The sequence below is a fragment of the Phaenicophaeus curvirostris genome, chromosome 4 (assembly GCF_032191515.1).
Source record: "Phaenicophaeus curvirostris isolate KB17595 chromosome 4, BPBGC_Pcur_1.0, whole genome shotgun sequence".
NCBI classification, from domain to species: domain Eukaryota; kingdom Metazoa; phylum Chordata; class Aves; order Cuculiformes; family Cuculidae; genus Phaenicophaeus; species Phaenicophaeus curvirostris.
Window position 1 is genome coordinate 68,852,827 of NC_091395.1, and position 22,434 is coordinate 68,875,260.

The 22,434-nt window shown below is 41.6% G+C and overlaps 1 protein-coding gene across 3 annotated transcripts in view; it reads right to left on the bottom strand.

The window, feature by feature from the left end:
• The window catches only part of CFAP99 (cilia and flagella associated protein 99), a 65,922-nt gene that overhangs the window by 6,840 nt on the left and 36,648 nt on the right, over positions 1-22,434 (bottom strand). For all 3 annotated transcript variants that reach the window (XM_069856454.1, XM_069856455.1, XM_069856457.1), the window contains 5 exons: positions 20,382-20,470; positions 14,003-14,207; positions 12,195-12,336; positions 10,898-11,049; positions 5,268-5,473 (listed from right to left, as the gene is read on the bottom strand). In XM_069856454.1, the coding sequence (XP_069712555.1) occupies positions 5,268-5,473; positions 10,898-11,049; positions 12,195-12,336; positions 14,003-14,207; positions 20,382-20,470 (794 nt within the window). The remainder of the gene's footprint in view (positions 1-5,267; positions 5,474-10,897; positions 11,050-12,194; positions 12,337-14,002; positions 14,208-20,381; positions 20,471-22,434) is intronic.

The following is a 22,434-nucleotide window of genomic DNA, read 5'->3' on the forward strand; positions in this document are numbered from 1 at the left end:
TCCTCACCCAGAAGGACTCTGGCCCCCTTAGCCAGCCCTGGACACTGCAGGGAACGCTTGCCTTAGGGAGCTTTTCTACTTGGAAAGGACTGTCACAGTCATCCATCCATAACTCTTCCTTCTGCTTGTTCTCCTTTCCCTCCTCATAACCAGCCTTCCCCCCACGGCTGCCGTCACACTATTTCCACCCCTGTCCCCCAGTACAGGCCAAGAGAGAGGTGTTACACTGGTGTGTGCTCAGTGTCCCTTATTCAGGAGGGGTCTGAGCACTGGCAGTAGCAGGAAAAGAAAGGAGTGTTTTGCAAACACATCAGCATTTGTAATCTGATGCTGAGACCCCAGCACGCTGCACCTTTACTGCAGTGTGAGATGGGGGTGTGGTGAACTTTTGTGTTGTTGGAAGCCCGTACATCTTGTTCCCTGTAATTTTCTGATTTTTCTTCCTCACCATTCTATGATTCTATGATATACAAGGCAGTCAAGGAGGATTAGTGTCAATTCAGAGCATCACCCTGGAACAGAAGCTGCTGCCTTCATCTGGAAGTTGCCTTATGTTGGAGAGGGGAGGAGGCTTGGGCAGCAGGTACCATTGTGTCACTCAAAAACGAGCAGGGGAACAGACAGGGCAGGAATATAAGCAAAACCAGAAATAAGGCTGGTTTCTCTGTACCTTACACATTTGGCAGTTGGCTAGTGGGGACATGGATGTGCTACTGCTGTTTGTGTGGGACAAACAAAAGGATAGTGTGGTGTTCACTAGATGGACTTGCAGAGTAGCGAGGAATTGAGTATGTGAATCTTTATGAGATAACTTTTCTCTGGACAGCTTTAAACCACATGAATGGTGAGAACATGCAGTCCCAAGACCAAACTAATTCTAATGTGGGTGGAAGAATCATAGAATCATAGAATCATAGAATAACCAGGTTGGAAGAGACCCACCGGATCATCGAGTCCAACCATTCCTATCAAACACTAAACCATTCCCCTTAGCACCTCATCCACCCGTGCCTTAAACACCTCCAGGGAAGGTGACTCAACCACCTCCCTGGGCAGCCTGTTCCAGTGCCCAATGACCCTTTCTGTGAAGAATTTTTTCCTAATGTCCAGCCTAAACCTCCCCTGGCGGAGCTTTGGGCCATTCCCTCTTGTCCTGTCCCCTGTCACTTGGGAGAAGAGGCCAGCACCCTCCTCTCTACAACCTCCTTTCAGGTAGTTGCAGAGAGCAATGAGGTCTCCCCTCAGCCTCCTCTTCTCCTGGCTAAACAACCCCAGCTCTCTCAGCCGCTCCTCATAAGACCTGCTCTCCAGCCCCTTCACCAGCTTTGTTGCTCTTCTCTGGACTCGTTCCAGAGCCTCAACATCCTTCTTGTGGTGAGGGGCCCAGAACTGAACACAGGATTCGAGGAGTGGTCTCACCAGTGCCGAGTACAGAGGGAGAATAACCTCCCTGGACCTGCTGGTCACACCATTTCTGATACAAGCCAAGATGCCATTGGCCTTCTTGGCCACCTGGGCACACTGCTGGCTCATGTTCAGTCGGCTGTCAACCAACACCCCCAGGTCCCTCTCCTCCAGGCAGCTTTCCAGACAGACTTCTCCTAGTCTGTAGAAGCCTCAGCACTGAATGGTTCGATCTATTACTTGATTCTTAGTGTATTAAATTACTTGGAGTAATAGATGTAACTTCACTGGAGTAAAAGGGAATTGTACCCAATGTACGTAACTTCAGTACATTAGTGTGTATTCAAACACTCATAAATCTTTTGGTGCTCATGTTCAAAAGCTGAGAACTCAAATGTTTGTCCACTTTGTATGCACATGCTGATTTTCAAACTGTGTGAAATTCTAGCAATTCAAGAGACGTCTTATGTATATACTTAACTGATTCTTAAGTGTTCTGCAAGCAATCACAAAACCACTGCTGTGATGGATGTCACAGCTTACAGTCTATTAAAGGCAGACCTTTCTGTAATTTTTCATGTTCATTTTCCTATTTTGCTTAATATAGTTCATTATATGCTTGCTCAATGTGCTTCTTTTGTGTTGATGCGTGTCTATTTGCAAATGATATTGAAAGGAACCTGCTTGGTAGGGACCCAATTAAACTCCAGCTGATACTAAGGCACATTTGTTTCACAAAGCTTAGCCACCTACTGTAGCTGATTAGCAGTAGCCTTCAGCATAATGCAATTTAAGATACAAGATGTAGTTTTCTATTGATGCAAAAGATTATGCTATGAAGATGATTGGTAAGATTTGCTACTCTATGCCTACAATTATGAATTAATTCTGTAAACATAAAAATTTGCTTATTACATCTTCTGTGCAGCATATCAGTAATACAACTGAAGGAACTAATAACTCACATTGACTTTATAGATATTTCAGGATTCCAGATCTGTGAATTGGGTTTAACACACAAAGCCTTTAGTTTGTTTAGAGAGAAATAAAAGCTGCAGCAAATGTCTAGCATTTGTAAATAGGCCAGCATGCTGTGCTTTTATATTAACAGAAATAACATCATAAATTTGCATTCAAGATGAAAATGCATAAATAGACTCCCAAAGAACAACATTTCTGGTATACTTTGAAGATGCCTTTTTATAGTAGATGCTCTCAAGTTATGTACATAGATTGCCTGGGAACCACAAAAGGAAATATCTTATAACATCTATAATGAAACTTTATATGTTCTTTATTTGGAGAGCAAACAAGGCTCCATTAAAATTACTGTATTACTTATCAGGGGTTTGACTAGAAGCTTGCAAATTAAATGTTTCCTTTCACTTGGATGCTACCATCTTTGGCATGCTAGTCTGTTTTAAAAAACATTTCAAATGTCAGGACAAAAAGTGATCCAAAGTTAGCTTCTCATTCAAGCATAGCTTATTTCAAGATCACAACACTTTCGTAGCTGAACTAAGGAAAGTAGTGTATTTGAAAGAAACCCGGGACTATGTGACAGCCTGCACATCTAGCATAATAAATGATTCTTTAACTAGTTACTAGTGAAACAGGTTTCATGTAATACACAAGTTCTTAACGCCTAGTTCACATCTCTAGTGGAAAGCGGTGAGTTGCTCCCACAGGCTTTCACAACAGCAAATGTTTGGTGACTGGAGTATATTTCCAGCTTCAACTCCATTTCAGGTTCTTTAGTCTTAAAATCTTTTCTTGATATATACCATAGAAGACAGGGTCACTGATCTGTGCAGTCAGTCCACTGCAGCTGCTGTTATTGATTCATTAAATTCATTGAACTATCTTCTTAAGTACTAACATAGTAAAATCTCAGTCTTCGGAGATTAACTATCATCGACAAACATTAGAGCCAGAACTAGTGAAAACTCATTAAATGACTACATCAATACTGCTTTCCGTAATTGAGATTTATAACTGGATGATAAATCAATAACATGAATTTAAGAAGCCACCTTTGGTATCTCAGCAATAAACATGAATCTAAGATATGGTTGAAGTTGTGGGTTTAGCCTGATCATAGAATCATAGAATCATAGAATAACCAGGTTGGAAGAGACCCACCGGATCATCGAGTCCAACCATTCCTATCAAACACTAAACCATTCCCCTTAGCACCTCGTCCACCTGTGCCTTAAACACCTCCAGGGAAGGTGACTCAACCACCTCCCTGGGCAGCCTGTTCCAGTGCCCAATGACCCTTTCTGTGAAGAATTTTTTCCTAATGTCCAGCCTAAACCTCCCCTGGCGGAGCTTGAGGCCATTCCCTCTTGTCCTGTCCCCTGTCACTTGGGAGAAGAGGCCAGCACCCTCCTCTCTACAACCTCCTTTCAGGTAGTTGTAGAGAGCAATGAGGTCTCCCCTCAGCCTCCTCTTCTCCAGGCTAAACAACCCCAGCTCTCTCAGCCGTTCCTCATAAGGCCTGTTCTCCAGCCCCTCACCAGCTTTGTTGCTTCTTCTCTGGACTCGCTCCAGAGCCTCAACATCCTTCTTGTGGTGAAGGGCCCAGAACTGAACACAGGATTCGAGGAGCGGTCTCACCAGTGCCGAGTACAGAGGGAGAATAACCTCCCTGGACATGCTGGTCACGCCGTTTCTGATACAAGCCAAGATGCCATTGGCCAGACTGACAGGCCTGTAGTTCCCTGGATCCTCCCTGCGACCCTTCTTGTAGATGGGCACAACATCAGCCTCCAGTCCAGTGGGACTTCCCCAGTCTTCCAGGACTGTTGGAAGATGATGGAAAGGGGTTTGGCCAGCACATCCGCCAGCTCCTTCAATACCCTTGGATGAAGGGTATTGAAGGGTATATTGAAGGGTATAAAATGTCTTCATATCATCAGAACATATTGATATAACATGTCTTTAAAATGTCATCCTGAGCATCTGTTTGCAAATTAAATACAGCAAGACAAGGAATGACCTCTCAAACTCAACAAAGGGAAAATATGAAAGACAGCTTGCAAGAAAACAATGGCAAATAGTTCAGATGCAGTAGAAATGGCAGAAGATCAAGAGGTATCCCATACTTTACACTTTTACACAGCCTGTCTTCCTGCTTAGCTTTATTTGTAACTGGCTTAAACTCTTCATGGAAGGGACTTGTCTTCTGCATATGTGAAGCATCTATGACAGTTATGGATCCTTTATGACAATGAATAATAAATATGATAATAAATAATAAATATGAATAATGAATACAAAATTTGATCAGAGAGCCTGTAAGCAAAGATTTTTCTCTTTGATCTACTGCTATAATATATTTAATTTATAACTTAGTATTGTTATCAGAAAGCCTCCTTCCAAAAATACTTTTAACTTCTAAAATAAGGCCTACCTTTTTGCATAACGAATGAAGTTCAAGGAAGAAAACTATATCCTAATGTGTGGGTTTGATTGAAAAATAAGAAATCACTTCAAGTAGCAAGCTAGAATGATTCTAATAAAATCAAATTAGTTATGATTAGCTGAAAAAGAACAGAGGAAAGGCAAAGCTTCTTTCTCAATATATAATATTGGCTCTGAATCCTGGAGCAGCGCTCTCAACACTAGGCTACATACTGTCTTCGACCATAAACTGAAAATGATGAAAAAGATGTGTAGAATCTGATGCAAAGTAGTTTCAATAAAAAGGGAATTCCGGCTGCAGTGTAATCCTTGACAAAAGTCATGCTGATTTATAAAAAGGCAGTATTTTGCTCTCTGCTTGTTTTTCTCCTCAAGGGGCTAGCAAAATATTAGCAAAGTTGCAATGTCTTAAATGTCACATGCTGTTTTATACTGACTTTAAAGCAGCTGCTCGTCCAAGTTCTTCTCTGAACAGGGAAATCTGGTCCAGTTTGTCTAGAAGAAGTTGTTCCTTAGCTTGTTTTTGATGAATTATCTGGTCTCTCTTCTCTTCCTCTGCGGCCTTTTGTGCTTCTCTGAGTAGAGCGAGGCGTTCACGTAGTTCCACTATTGACATTTCACAAATTAAACCATGGCCACCAGTCTAGAGAACGTAAATATAAGTATAAATAATACAGCACATACCAAGGGGAGAGCAAGTAGTAAAACCAGAATATTTTGATTGTGTTCCTAATCATGCTTAATATATTTTGACTTCGGGAAATTAGGGTTGGCCCTAACCTAACTGTTATTTGCAAGCTGGTTTTAAGGTGTAGAGCTTACCTTTTGTATGTGTAAAAATGCAAGGCTTATAAAATATAAAGCACTGAAACATACAATAGATTAATCATAAATACACTGCACTTACTGTCCAAAAAAATTCTAGTTGACTTATCTTTTAGTTTTAATAGGACTTTTGCAGTTTTTCAATGTGTAAAACTACATGGGTTTTAGTTTGTAAAATGAGAACACACTTTATACTAAAAAATATGCATATTTTTTAATTTATCTATTTTAAAATTAGGAATTTGATCTATGATGTCATCTAGTGTTTTTATCTGAAAAGACTAGGCCTGAACAATGTTTAGCCAGGAAATTCAGATCTTAATCCCCCAAGTTAATATTAAAATATTAAAACATGAATGTTTACTGAAGGCTTTTAAAAATCCACTTTACAATGGGACTGATAATGAGCCTGATTCTGAGATGTAATGAAAGCCTTCTGCACCTTAGTTCACACACAAAGAAAGATGATTTCTAAACAGATTTTCTAACACTTGATGATTTCGGCCTTTGCTCTTGCATGCACGCTTCCTTTCCCTATGTCTACACTTCTATACAGCTGCATCTAAGGAAAACTTGCATAAATCCACACAAATATTGAGCTTCTGTGTAGCTGTCTCTGCAAAATTTAATCCATTTCACACTAAGTAATAATCTTCTACTTATCTTAACACAGTTTTGGAATACATCTTCAGTGTGTATCTTGTACCGTGACATGTTGTAAGGGAATACATGGTGCAGGAAGTTAAGATGATAACCTGACTCTTGCTATATGGTTGTATAACATTGAGAGTGAAACACTCATTTGGATTTTAATCACAAAGACCTTTCTTTGCTTAGTTCCATAGAAAGCATGATGAGGGCAGGGGGGTGGAATCCAAAAGAACAACCACTCCAAATTGTAATGATAATTATGTGTAAGTAAAACTCATTAAAATCCTTTTAATGGAGAGAAATTAGTCAGTTAAAGAGCCTTCATTTTTTAAAGCAATCCTTTTTAGTAGGAAAGGAAAAGCCCTTATACTGAATACTGAGCAAGATGTTGACAGAATAGTAGTTGCGTTTCTGCTTCCGAGCTTTTCACCGAAGAGAACATAAAGGGGAAGGAAAAAAAAAGCAGGAAGAGAGGATGCTTTGTCATAGATAGATGCTCAGATTGTCAGTTTGGCTGTAAGAATTGACCTGAATCTAGTCCTTCTTCTCTGGATGTCATCTAAGCAGTCTAGTCAGGTACTCATCCTCCAGTAAACATTCTCTGGCTCTTCAGAGCTGTGGGTCAATGAAATGGGGGGAAAGCCAAGACTGATGAAGAAAACGGTAAGGTGGGGAGGCAGAGGCAATAAAGCCACAAAATAGAGTACAACAAATAACTAGGATTGGCTCTCTGCTGCTACAACATTGGTGCCTGAGAGGAAGTATTATTGAGTTAGTCTGCAGAATGAATGACACAAGCTTGTCAGTGAAGGAGAACTTATGTTGGTTGGCCATCCCTGGGGACTCCTCCAAGATTTCCAAGAGTCTCTCCTGCACTTATGGTCCCCATGGCTTCTCTTTCTAAAGCTTCAAAAGTTGAGTCAATCAGAGGAGATCACCACTGTTTTTTCACCTAGAGTCTGACCCTTCAATTTTCTCTTTCTAAAGCTTCAAAAGTTGAGTCAGTCAGAGGAGATCAGCACTGTTTTTTCACCTAGAGTCTGACCCTTCAATTTTGGCTCATTGGCTTCTGCTTCCACCCTTTCTCTTCCTGTGTACCAAACATGACTTAAACAATAGGCATCAGTAGCACCAGTAGAAGACTGATAAAAGAGTAAATAGTAAGCAGTCCTTATTTTTGCATCTCTTCAAAAAATAGGTGCTACCATAAATTACTGAAATAGTAAATGATCATCTGTATCTTTTTCAGATTTCAATTTAGAGTGAATTTTCAAATAGCAAGTTCTATAATACCTTGCCTCTTATTTAAACTAGTCAATGACTGTCAAGGTGTATTCACCTGAAGTCAAAGGAAAAGGTTTTGTAATTTGTAGAAACATAGAATGGTAGAGGCTAAATATTTTGAGTGTCTGCATTTCAAAAACATTTAGTGAAGACAGTGAAGTGGTTCCTAAAATATGAAAAATCCTAGAGCTGTGCAGGAGATAAGTGCCAACAAGGGAAGAACTGGATGCTTTAAAAATTATGTGGATAAATGAGAATTTTATGGATACATACTTAATTTCACTAAGAATGAAAGAGCCTTTTGTAGAAAGTAAAAAACAGGGCAAGCTATCACCAAAAGTGTGCTAATTCACTCAGAGTGCAATTCTAATAGTGAGTATAAGGGAACTGTAAAGTTGAGATATAGAATCATAGAACAATTTGGGTTGGAAGAGACCTTTAAAGATCATCTAGCCCATACCTCCTGGCCATGGGCAGGGACACCTTCCACTAGATCGGGTTGCACAATGCTCCACCTGGCCTTGAACACCTTCAGACATGGGGTCATCCACAATTCTTTAAGCAGTCTGTTCAAGTGGCTCATTGCCCTCACAGTGAAGAATTTCTTCCTAATGTCCAATATGAATTTACCCTCTTTCTGCTGAAAACCACTGCCCGTTGTCCTGTTGCTATAGGCCTTGGTAAAACATCTGTCTCCATCTTTCTTATAAGCCCCTTTATATACTAAAGGGCTGCAATATAGTCTTCCGAAGCCGCCTTTTCTCCAGGATGAAGAACCCCAACTCTCTCAGCTGGTCTTCACGGGAGAGGTGCTCCAGTCCTTTGATCATCTTCATGGTCCTCCTCTGGACTCAGTGCAACAGGTCCGTGTCTTTCTTGTGCTGAGGGCCCCAGAGCTGACACAGTACTCCAGGTGAGGTCTCACCACAGCAGAGGGGGAGCATCCCCTCCCTCAACCTGCTGGTCGTGCTTCTTTTCATGCAGCTTTCTGGGCTGCAAGAGCACCTTACCAGCTCATATTGAATTTTTCATCTATCAGTGTTCCTGAGTCCTTCTCTGCAGGGTTACTGTCAATCAATTAATTCCCCAGTCTGTATTGATATTGGAGATTGTCTCAACCAGGCTGTGGGACCTTGCACTTGGTCTTGCTGAACTTCATGAAGTTCACATGGATGCACTCTTCAAGCCTGTCAAGTTTTCTTTCCTCAGGTGTTTCAAACCGCACCCAGCTTGGTGTCATCTGCAAACCTGCTGAGGGTGCATTGAATCGCACTATTGATGTCATTAGGGAAGATATTAAATAGTGTCGGTTCCAGTATAGACCTTAGAGGGATACCACTGTAATGATTTCCACTTGGACATTGAGTCATTGACTGTAACTCTTTGGATGTAGGATATCCAGCCAATTTCTTACCCATCTAACAGTCTATCCATATAATTCAGATCCATTCTCTTGCACTTGCAGTCTGACCTACACAGCCACTCCATTTTCAGCAGCCTTACACTTAGTAACCTTACCCATAGGATAAGCTTGAACTTTGAATGAATTTTTCATTTATGACTTGAAACCTGCTGTGTTTTTCTGTTTTGTCTTTTGAGATGAGCTAGATGGGAGAATTTATTTAAAGTCATATTCCATTCTTAGAAACAAACAGTATTTCAGTGGAAGCTGTATGTGAGGGCTTGACAGCCACTGTAAGTGGCAATGAAATGAACTAGATTCAAAAATAATAAAGTACTGACATTCCAGTCACCTTCATTTTCCTGAATGAAAGCCTGTACCATTTTACAGAAATTGTTGTGATTGAAAAAGTAATGATATTTCCACACCTGATGATTTCATACCATTGTGCTTTGCAGCCAGTGTCTTGTGACTGAATCATCAGGGTAACAAATGTGCAGTGAGACCATGCTAAGGGCTCTGTTTAGGGCTGACACTATGTGCAACTCTATCAGACACAGTGAATGACTTATAGACTGGAGTACCTCTTGGCACCTCATGCAGACAGCTTGCAGTTTCTGTGGTGTACAATAATTATTTGTATTCAGCACTTTTTCCCTGCTTTTTCCTTTGTGGTTCAGTAGTATTTCTCCACAAGTGGATGGAGTAAGTCTGGGTTTGAAAAAAGAGAGTTACCTTCTTTGGCTGGAAAAGAAGTGGAGAGGTGATGGTAGCAGCCATAAGGGCAAACACAGAGAGTAATGGAGGATAGGACATCTGGAGAGCTCAGTTTCTTCTTGTTTCACTTATTTCACACTTTAAGATTAAATGTGTTCTAAAATCTGATAAGCGAGATGGGGGATATATCTGGTGGTTACAAAGGCAGTAAGTAGCTTTGCTTGGTTCTTTTTAGGACGAGATAAAACCAAAGCATCATATTAACTGCTCCAGCAGCCCCACAGCAGGAAGACCTGCTCCTTCTGTATAGCTTCTGCAGCATAGGCATGGATTGTTTTTAATTTGTGATCTACATTGGAATACTCATGAAAGTAAAGCAAAAACCAAAAGTATTATATTTAAAATTGATAGTACAATTTTATATTATTCTGTGTTATTCTTCTTTCAGTGTGGATAAGAAAAATGCAAGAGTATTTTCAGCTACTCTGCTTCCTATTTAGTGGCAAGATAACACATCTCTAGAGGCTGCCTAAGTCTGGAAATTCTGCAGAAGCAGGCATTGCAAAGCCTGGTCTCAGACAATCTCAGTTGCTGTGCATCGACAGTAAGTGTAAGAAGTGTGGGAGACATTTACTGCAGACGACAACAAACACTCAAATTATTTGCACAGTGCATGCATAACAGCTCAGCAGGTTTGGGGTTCTCTTGGCAATCTCTTTCATATACCTGAATGTTGACAGTTTTGAAAGCACAGGAAATTACCACTGCAGCCACCACTGCACATCAGTCCAGACCTTGTGTTCATCCAGGCCTCACTTTCTGTTCATTCAGTCCTCACCCAGGACTGACAAATTCGTGAGTTTGTGAAGACAGATAGAACATGTAATCACTTGCCAGTCTCTTTTTGAAAGATATTGGGAAACCCAGATCCTATTGGCAAAATTCAAAGAACATTCAATGGGACTAAAATTTCACTTACCATCAGAATATTCTTCCTGGTAAAATTTTTATTTTATAAAATTTATAAAGTTAGTTCAGATCTAATCTTTGTGTTATGGGGTCACTGTCCTTAAAGCTATGCATCCAGACTGCAATATCTCTTCATACAGTACCCAATTCCTTTGAATGTGTGAAAAATATACAGTTATTCACATATGTAAAACCAGTAGGTTTTCCTTCTGAGCTTACCTCAGTTAAATCAACAAACTTGTGTTTGAGGATTGGTAAAGATTCAATAGCTCGTATTTGTTGAATTAGTTCGTATCTTTTCCTAAGCTTTTCCTCCTCTTCTTCTAAAGCTTGCCGAAGAAGTTCTTGATTTTCTTCAGAAACTTCCTGAACTGAAAGAAAAGAACTAATCTCTGTTAGTTGGCTGCATATTTTAACAAGTAGTCCATCTGGAGGAAATTTCATAGCATTTGTGAATAATGATAATAATACTGATCTAAAGGTACTCGAGGGAGCAGTCTGGCATTGGTGGGAGGAATGATTAGAGAAACAAATGAGTACTTCCCACCTCCACCATCTATCATTCTATTCAACACATAAACATACTGTAAACACACATAAAGTAGATGCTTTGAGTTGCTGCTCTGTAATTTCCCTTCTAATTAGTGCATACTGTTTCATTGCTTAATAAAAGGATATTATAGAACAGCAAATATTCATAGTTTTCCAAGCTATTTATATATGACAGAAGTAATTGAATTGCAGAGGCTTGTAGGCTTTGCTAGGCCATTTCAGAGTGTCTCACACCCTTTGCCTGCCTCAACCCTTCCTGATCCACGTACGGAGATACACAAGCAGAGGAAGGTGTGCTCACCAACATATGCACGACTACAGATAACCTGTTCAAACAGTAGAGGTTAACATGGCAATGCCTTGGAATATACACAGTCAGGACAGTCAGAACAGCCTTCTCCCTTGCCTTCAATAGCTAAGGCATTAACTGAAGAATTCTTTAAGAATAATGGAGGATAAGTAACATTATTTCCCCTTCCCTTGTAAGGACTGGTCTGTCTAGGAGGTGCTACATTCTTCTCTCTTGTGCTTTTCTAGAAGATGGCTTTTCTTTCCTTAGCTACAGTCTTCTCTGGAGAAGACAATAATTACACAGTGGTTGCTAGGCAAAACCTCTCTTAATGATATGAATCACTAGAATCTGAGCTTCATAACTTGATTTGACAAAAAGTACAGTCATTCACATATGCTACTTTTAGATGGAAGGGAACAGAGTTGCAGAACATGAGTGCTGTATTTCTCCCTTTTAAACAATTCCCATGACCAGTAGCTTAGAACTTCTAACCCACCCAGTGCAATCTTAATCCTGGCATTCATATTCATGCATTTGTGGGAATGTATAGATCTTTTCCTTAACTTCCCTTGCCTTTCTGTAAGAAAAATGTAGTTAGCCCACCAAAAGAAAGATAAAGTAATTTTGGAGCACTTGGCGTCATCACTGATTTTTCTGGCGATATATAAATACCTATCTGCTGTTTGTATTTCTGGAGCTTTATTTTTGCTTGCTTTGCATTCTTGTGTCCTTCCATGACCTGCTCCACCAGCTCTCTCATTTCTTTCTGTTCTTGTAGACGTTTCTCTGCATACTGGTGCATCAGTTCTGCTTTCTAAATTCCAAACAAACAGGTGAATAAAATTTGTGATAACTGGAGATCTCAGTGCCTTAAATCATTGGAAGAGTGCAATGACAAACGGATTCAAAATATTATATCATCTACAGAAGCAGCAAAGGACATTGGGTGGGGACAACATAGAGACTCAGATTTAAGCTCCCTTCTCTGTTTTATTTAACCACAGTGGCCACGCATAACATTTGCATTGCCGTTTTCCAGGTTTCCCTTCCACATGTTTCTGAAAGCAGACAAAAAAGGCATCTCTGGATCTGGGTGTGAGATGCCAAGAAGGGTACTGGTTGTGTGCCTGCAGGATCTTCTTGGGCCTAAATCACATCGCTATAACATACAGGAAGTCTACTTTTGGCTATCCTGTTCCTTCTTTGTCAGAGGAAATGAACAGGAAGCAGGAAACTGGGTTTTCCCAGACTAGATTCCTTACTGTACTTTCTGGTTTAGATGGAAAACTTGTGAAAGAAGAAAGGGGGTCAGCATGGTAGCTGTTGGTGAGTGGAGAATTGGTGCTGAGTACTTCTGGAGATCTTCGTATGGATGAAGTGCCCTGCTGGCATCTGTTGGCAAGTGAATGGAGCTGCCTGGAACTGTCAGGTTAGAGCAAGACTGATTTCTATATCCCCAAATCTATTCATATTGGGACATTTCTATTAACAAATACAACACATGCTCTGAAAGTGAGGTGAATAATTACAATAATTTTGGAAGTGTGAGGGATCACACTATGCTCAGTTGTGCGTAGTAGGATTTGCTTTAAGTTCTTGCTGCAGCCTGTCTGAACAGACGTGAAGACTCGCTGCCAAAAAAAGGCTGAAATTTTTTTTTAAAGGGCAGAGAAAGAGCTCATTAAGCAAGTGTCCTTTTTGCAGTGTAGTCTTTATGAAAATCTTGTACATTTGTGGTCCCATCTTAAGTTGCTGAGGCGCTGCAGTGACAGATGTGAGAGGTGGCCAAGAGAAAAGTACTGGCTGGCACAGCAGCAAACTGGGATAATAGAAAAGCCCGTGATAGTGACTATGACAAATTTAAAATCTACAGTGTTAGTTATTTCTTGATCACTTGTTCAGTTTATAGGAAAATCAGGGGGAAAAATGTAATGTGAGTTTGGGAAAAAGTAAAAAGATCTGGCAATGTTTTTGTGATTTACTAGATCAGAAACTGTGTGAAAATACTTTTTGGCATAAATATTCAGTTTTCCATAATATATAAAGCCAAGGAGGGTTCTCTGCCCCTAAGAGAGATCTAGGCACGCCACATAATATGAAGTAAATTGAATTATATCAGTTTAAGAAAATAAATTCTTTCATATTTGTAATTCTCAATTTACAAGATAACGAAATTAGTCATATATTGGTGGCTTCATTACAAATGGTGCTTAGTATCTCAGTATCTGTTTAAAAAGGATAAGCACAACGACATGAATACAGAGGAGAATGCTTTAATGTTATACTCAATTTACTTTGTAAGTGATATCAATCAAATACTTCTAAAAAGTACATTGCACTATTTTTTCATTGTTTGTGGATGCCAGTGAGTAGACACTGTATAGAACTTTTACACCTTCTTGTAGTAGGTATCATCTGTGGTATGTCTGTTTTGCACTGACTGAATGTAACCAAAATTGAAGCCACATTATATGTATTACCTCTTCTCTCGTTAAATCAGCTTTCTTCTTATTTTCTTGAATTACATTCTGATGGGCTAGAACTGCCTCTTCATGACTCAGTTTCCCTTGAAGCCTCCTACACTCTATTTCAGCCAGCTGCTCTTCCAAATCTTTTCCCCGCGTCTGTTTTTGCCATTCCAAGAATTCAGATGGGTCTCGAGCCCCTTGTAGCAAATTTTCAATTCTGCAAGAGGGAAGCAAGAGTATACTATTGTAAGGATTTGACTCTGCAGCCATACCTTGCTTTGTAAAACATTTCAGTTTATTGTGATATAAGAACTTTGTATAGGAAAAAGGCAGTCATCACAAAGTCATTTGACAGATATATGTTAATTCTGGTCGAAGGGGTGCTCTGACTGTGTGGACAGCCTGGGAAAACTAGGCTCAAGAAGGTGCATAAGGGCACAGACCTGAAAGTTTTCAGTAAAACAAAGCCCCAAGAGAGGGTAAACTTTAGCTGCATATGGATTCTCCTAAGGAGCAAGGAGAATCGAGCTGAAGGGATCTATGTTTTCTCAGAGGATTACTTTTCTTAAAGGTAGAGAGAACAAATATATTTTCTCTTTGGCAATCTTTTTGGCCACTTTATCACAGAGAACTAAAAACTTTCCTGCTTAATTCTGTTTCTGTTTTGTGTTTTGTCAATTAAATAACATTGCTATAATGAACAAAGAAATATTCAGCAATTAAGCAAAACCATATTCTTATTTTTTGTGCTTGGCTAAGAGAGAAAAGCATAACAAAGCCCCGAGGCAGGCCCATCAATGTTCTGCAACAGAGGATCAAACGAGCCAAGAATTAAGGCAGAGACACAAAACTGCAGTGAATTGTACCTTACTGCTGCTTCTCAATGCATATATATATGTATCTATCTGTTGTATGTTAAATGCAGCTGAAGTTTAAAGCTCTATATAAAACAGTGTTAAGTTACAGAGAAAATCTATTCCTTTGCTGAGTGGAACAAAATTCTGCAAGACAGAGTGAACAGTATCATATGTAACATAAAAGAACCTCAATATATATACACAGATGATGACAGAAGCTGAATTATATGTAATATCATATTGCTAAAATCCTAACCCATATACCAAGGTCCAATGACTAAATCAGCCTTAGGCAATCATTCTGGAACTTAAAATGCTAACAGTATTTGTTACTTAGCGTGCTAAGGTAGGTGGAGTGGAAAAAACACTAAATTAAGATAACATGATATAGGTTTTAACTTTGTTAAAAATATTAGTGAAAATGTTCTATATTTCTAGTTATAGAATACAACCTGCACTTGCCATTCAAGAGTCACCCTCTCCCTAGTTCATGTTTGCTGGAAACGTATGTTGCTGAATAGGTACTCCTTATGTCAGTGAAGTCCTTATATCAAGATTCCTTAGACCCATAAATGCACCAAAAGGACCTGCAACCTCTTATTCCCCACTCCTGTCTAGGATTTAGTTGCTTCTATTCAAAGACAGCTCTGTTGCAGGGCAAGTGTATAACGTTGGATCAGACTGGAGTGAGAAAAACTGTGTGAGGAAGAGCTACTGAAAGTCCTGTTGTCTATGTGCAGAGTTTTTTCTTGGGACCCACATTTAAGCTGACATTAACAGCCTTTGTCCCTGCCTAAGCTCTATGTATGCCTGCACCCAGCCTGGTCCCGTAATGACCCTGCCTTCTTGACTTGGCTTCCTGGCTTGACCTCAGCCCTGACTCATCACTGTAGACTCATAGAGCCATCACTGGGCTGTTGCCTGACCCTGCTGCCTGTCACTGGAGCCACTCTGCTGCCTCACTGGGGTACGATGGAACTGACCTGCTGTCAGTGAGAACACTGCCTCTACATGCCTTGCTGTAACTTCAGCTCCTGGCTCATCTTGCCTTGTGGAGCAGCACACTCTCAGTCCTCCATATCTTACTGTGAGAGAAATGGATAGGTATTTTATATACTCACAAACAAGTTCGAGTATCAAATTTGGAATGTAGTTGATCACAAAACACAGAAGAAAGAATCATAGAATCATAGAATAACCAGGTTGGAAGAGACCCACCGGATCACCGAGTCCAACCATTCCTATCAAACACTAAACCATATCCCTCAGCACCTCGTCCACCCGTGCCTTAAACACCTCCAGGGATGGTGAATCAACCACCTCCCTGGGCAGCCTGTTCCAGTGCCCAATGACCCTTTCTGTAAAAAAATTTTCCCTAATGTTCAGCCTAAACCTCCCCTGGTGGAGCTTGAGGCCATTCCCTCTTGTCCTGTCCCCTGTCACCTGGGAGAAGAGGCCAGCACCCTCCTCTCCACAACCTCCTTTCAGGTAGTTGTAGAGAGCAATGAGGTCTCCCCTCAGCCTCCTCTTCTCCAGGCTAAACACCCCCAGCTCTCTCAGCCGCTCCTCATAAGGCCTGTTCTCCAGCCCCTTCACCAGCTTTGTTGCTCTTCTCTGGACTTGCTCCAGAGCCTCAACATCCTTCTTGTGGTGAGGGGCCCAGAACTGAACACAGGATTTGAGGAGCGGTCTCACCAGTGCCGAGTACAGAGGGAGAATAACCTCCCTGGACCTGCTGGTCACACCGTTTCTGATCCAAGCCAAGATGCCATTGGCCTTCTTGGCCACCTGGGCCACTGCTGGCTCATGTTCAGTCGCTGTCAACCAACACCCCCAGGTCCCTCTCCTCCAGGCAGCTTTCTAGACAGACTTCTCCTAGTCTGTAGCACTGCATAGCGTTGTTGTGCCCCAAGTGCAGGACCCAGCATTTGGCCTTGTTAAACCTCATGCCGTTGGACTCTGCCCAGCGGTCCAGCCTGTCCAGATCCCTTTGCAGAGCCTCCCGACCCTCCAGCAGATCGACACTTCCACCCAGGTTAGTGTCATCCGCAAACTTGCTAAGGGTGCACTCGATGCCTTCATCCAGGTCATTGATAAAGACATTGAACAGGGCTGGACCCAGCAATGAGCCCTGGGGAACCCCACTTGTCACTGGCCTCCAGCTGGATTTCACACCATTTCCCACCACTCTCTGGGCCCGGCCAGCCAACCAGTTTTCCACCCAGGAGAGTGTGCGCCTGTCCAGGCCAGAGGCTGACAGTTTCTCAAGCAGAATGCTGTGAGAAACTGTGTCAAAGGCTTTACTGAAGTCCAGGAACATACATCCACAGCCTTTCCCTCATCCAGCAGCCGAGTCACTTTGTCATAGAAGGCGATCAGGTTAGTTTGGCAAGACCTGCCTTTTGTGAACCCATGTTGACTGGGCCTGATCACCTGGTTCTCTTGCATGTGCTTCATGATAGCACTCAAGATCACCTGCTCCGTGACTTTCCCTGGCACTGAGGTCAGACTGACAGGCCTGTAGTTTCCTGGGTCCTCCCTGCGACCCTTCTTGTAGATGGGCACATCAGCCAGCCTCCAGTCCAGTGGGACTTCCCCAGTCTTCCAGGACTGTTGGAAGATGATGGAAAGGGGTTTGGCCAGCACATCCACCAGCTCCTTCAATGCCCTTGGGTGAATCCCATCCGGCCCCATAGACTTGTGGGTGTCTAGTTGGGCTAGCAAGTCTCTGACCACCTCCTCTTGGATCATGGGAGCCTCATTTTCCTCCTCTAGCTCCTGGGTTTGTACACAGACGGAACAACTTTCTTTACAATTAAAGACTGAGGCAAAGAAGGCTTTAAGTCCCTCAGCCTTTTCTTCATCCCCTGTCACTATTGTTCCTTCTGCATCCAGTAGGGACTGTATGGTCTCCCTAGTCCTCCTTTTATTATTTTTATAATTATAGAAAGATTTTTTGTTATCTTTCACAGACTTTGCCAATCTGATTTCTAGTTGAGCCTTAGCCCTTCTGATTTTTCCTCTACACAATCTCACTTCCCTCCTGTAGTCCACCTGAGAGGCCTGACCCCTCTTCCAGAGCCCATAAAAATTTCTCTTCTTCTTGATATCACTCAGGATCTCTCTGTTCAACCAAGCTGGTTTTTTCCCCTGCTGGCTTTTTTTCCGGAACATGGGGATGGCTTTCTCCTGAGCTGCTAGGATTTCCTTTTTGAAGAGCTCCCAGCCCTCCTGGGCTCCCTTGCCCTTAAGTACTGTCTCCCATGAGACTTTGCCAACCAGCCTTCTGAAGAGTTCAAAATCTGCCCTCTGGAAATTTAATGCTACTATCCTGCTAACTGCTCTCTTCACTTCACCTAGGACTGAAAACCCTATCATCTCATGATCGCTTTGTCCCAGGCTTCCACCTACTGCCACCTCCCCTACAAGGCCTTCTCTGCTCACAAACAGCAGGTCCAGGAGGACACCTTCCCCTGTTGGTTCATTCACCAACTGTGCAAGGAAGTTGTCTTCCACGCACTCCAGGAACCTCCTAGACTGCTTCCTTGCTGCTCTATTGTACTTCCAGCAGATATCAGGAAGATTGAAGTCTCCCACAAGAACAAGAGGCATTGATCTAGAGATTAACCCCAGCTGTTTATAGAAGAGCTCATCAGCTGCTTCTCCTTGGCTGGGTGGTCTGTAACAGACTCCCATCACAAAATCTACCTTCTGGTGGGCTCCTCTGATTTTAACCCACAGGCACTCAATCTCCTCATCGCCACAATCCATCTCAACGGAGTCCAAGTCCTCCCTTACAAAGAGGGCTACCCCGCCTCCTCTCCTGCCCTTCCTATCCCACCTGAAGAGTTTGTACCCCACCATAGCTGTTTCCGTGATGGCAACGACATCACAGGCTCCTTGCCTTACAACAGCTTCCAGCTCTTCCTTCTTATTCCCCGTGCTGCGTGCATTGGTGTAAATGCACTTCAGCTGAGCTGCTGAGCCTTCAGCCCTCTTAGAGGGAACAGAGTTCATTCCCAATTGCCTGGTAACTGGAGTAGCTAGCACCAGAGTGCCTGTATCTCCCTTAGCACCCCCAGGTGTGTTCACCCCCACTTTCTGTGTGGTGATGTACTGGTGGTCCTCACCAGCATGCTCACTCCGAATCACCAGTGCCCCACGTCCAGGCTCGCCTAGCCTGGGCTCAACCCCCTCCCCCTTCACATCTAGTTTAAAGCTCGGTTTATGAGCTTAGCTAGGTTTTTAGCAAGGGCTTTAGCCCCCCTAGGAGACACACGTGTCCTATGCTTAGCAACAAAGCCTGGGGGTGCGCGAGCCACCCCATGATCAAAGAAGCCGAAGCCCCTCTCCTCACACCAGGCTCAGAGCCAGGCATTAATCGAATTCTTCTTCCCGACTTCCAGCTCCCCTCTATTTAGCCTTGGGATGGAGCAGAATAGTATTTGAGCCCCAGACCCCTCCACCATTTTCCCAATGGCCCTGAAGTCTTTCTTGATGGTTTTGGTCTTTCTGTTTACTAAATCATCATTACGAGTTTGGTCTACTATCAGAGGATAGTAGTCTGTCTCGTGGACCAGGGAAGGAAGTTTTCTAGCTACCTCCTTCCCTGACACCCCCGGTAAGCAGCAGACCTCTCTGTGGAGCGGGTCTGGTCTGCAAATGGGTCCCTCCTTTCCTTTTAGGAGGGAGTCCCCTACAACAATCACCCTCCTCTTCTTCTTAATGGAGGATGTTTTTATCTTTTTCTGAGGATGGTGTGGCCTAGGGAAAGATTCTAGGCTGTGGGAGCCATCATCCTCAGGGTTGGATTCCACCTGCAGCACCTGGTACTTGTTCACCAGGGGGATCTGTGGTTTTGGTGTCTGGATGAGGGGAGCAGGTTTCTTTCGTCTGGCAGGAACTTGCTGCCACTCCCCATCTCTTGTAACCCCAACCTTGCAGTTTGCAGGTGGATGGTGTTCGGACACACCAGCTCCAGCAGCCCACTGAGTTAGTGAGAGGGCACTGCTCCACTGGTCTATCTCCCTCTCACATTCCCTGATGGTCCTCAGCCTCTTTACCTCCTCCCTTAACTCTTCCACCATACGAAGGAGTTCCCCCACTCAACTGCAGCTTTCACAAGTGGAGCCAGTACCAGAGGCACGAGCTGGAAAATGAAGGTATATGAAATATTTTGGCTAAATATATATTTATCTTTTATGATGGACGCAGAAACTGATGTGTATTTGACTAATTATTTGTTCTGGGGAATTGCAAAAAATGGAATAAGCGATGCTTATTGGAGTTTGCAAGTGGACAGTAGCTGGAGTGCTAAATCAGAACAGAGTCACATTATAGCATCTACAGTACAACAATTAATGTAGACTTTCATTTCAGTACAATTTTTCTTTGTCAGCCATGTTTATAGAAAACCTTCCTAATACCTTCCAGCAGATCCATTATTTTAGTTTCCTTGGAATTATTTTTAATATGGTTAATTATTTTATATCCAGGGACGTGAAAAGTAATCCGAGAAAGAAGTACGGTTATACCTCTTGAGCTCCTGTTCCATTTTCCGCTGATAGAGGGCGCCCTCTCTTAAAATAGCTGCAGCATTTAATTTAATAGGTATATTGTCAATCTGTCAAGGAAAGGAATGTATATTCTATACTTAGTAATGTAAACCATAAAACAGAATATAAAAACATTTCAATGGGTTAAATAAATTGACCTAAGACAGCATAAATTTTGCTTAAAGCATTCATCTAGCATTAATCTGACATTCACAATGAAATTGCATGCTGTTCATAAACCACTCAAGCTGCTTAAGAAATCAGCAAAGTCCCCCAAGTGGATTATAAATTTGTAATCACTCTTGGACCATGTCAAATCCCATAGAATGTGTTCACTTCCTTTCATTTTTTTCAGTGCTCATATACACAGTGTGAAGAGATTCCATCTGCTTTGGACAAAGAAAATAAACTGCTTCTCTGAAAGACAGTAAGTTAGCCAAAACCATTAATGTAAAATGTAAGCAGTACCTTTCAAGGGAAGGTCTCAAAAGGGTTTTGCAAATAATCACTATTTTAACTTCAAAATAATTTTAAGACAACTGGCATCATTTATTGCTATATCCATTTTCTAGATAGAAGTGAAATAGAGTTCTCTGACTTTCCGTCCTCGTGATGTAACTTGGACTAGATCCTGTGGCTGCTTTGCAGTTCTTCAAAGTATTGCCTTAGGACTAACTCCCAGACAGCCTCTAAATATGGAGGGAGGAAGGGAACAACTTCTCTGCCAGTTAAAAATGTTCCCTGCACAAGTAGGCTATTCAGAAATCATTATATCACCTTTGCAGACATGTATAATAGACCTGATCTGAACTGAGGCAAAGCAGTGCTGGTGGGATAAGAACTGCGATCGTTCCTGTAGAAAACAAAGTTTAGTCATGACACGTTTGACCTAAATCCAGACAGGTTCTGCGCTCATAATCCTCACAGGTATTTACATTCCAAATTAACAGCTTAATGAGTGGCTGAAAAACAGATGCACAGAATCACTTAAGCTATAGACTGCAAATATTGTACACACAAATATGAACCACGGTCTCCTGAAATACATAGGCTAACTGGAAAAAGTTTTGTTTTATAATTGATATTAATTAGATAAGTTGAGGATAACACAACTGAGGATAACACATGCTATCACATAGAAATTCACTAAGAAGAAGTACTATGTTTTCCACACAAATGGCATATTTTAATGGACAAAAATGAATAACCTATCTATTTTGACAAAATCACAATAGCTTGAAGAACTTAGGAAAGGAACCCAAACCAATGTATTTTATTTCTTTTATTTGACTCACTGTGCATACTGTTCTTAATGCCTAGTGATGTCCTTCCTTCCTTTTGCCCTACTTCTCAGTGTCTTCTGCATTATAGGAACACTCCCTCCCCAGCCTGTACTTTATACACTTTACTGTCTATAAAATGTCTGATTAGAGTAGACATTTTTTCTCACACATGTAGAAGTTTTCACATTTTCGGCAATGACCTGTGTATACAGATTTCATGTTCATGTTTACTAACTGTAATTTGGATGGAAATCTGAACTAAGAATGATTACGGAAATACCTTTAATTTCAGTTTCCCAGTTTATTAAGCAGAAATATGGCTGTATGACAATGAAACAGAAATGTGGCAGCCCATATAGTCAAAATAACAAGGACTCCCAAGGTACATGCAAGCAAGTATAAGTAAAATAACTGAATAGATTCTTCTATAGTTATCAAGGAAGTTTTGAATTTTACTTGTTCTCTTCTTGTCGTGAGATCTCTTCCCTTTTTTCAAGATGAGAAAATGGAAATAATTGGGAAAATTGCAGAACACTGCAATTCTTGTGGAAAAAATGCGTATTCACTATTTTAACCTAATGAACACACAATGGCTCACCAAAACAAATAAATGTGACCAAGAGACAGATTGAGCCAGCGCGATAATGCACTTGTACTGTCTTATTCTTTCAGTGAAAAGGATGAATAGATATTTAGTAACAGCAATAAAAAAATAATTGCTGCTGCACATAATAGGCGTGTCTGAAATT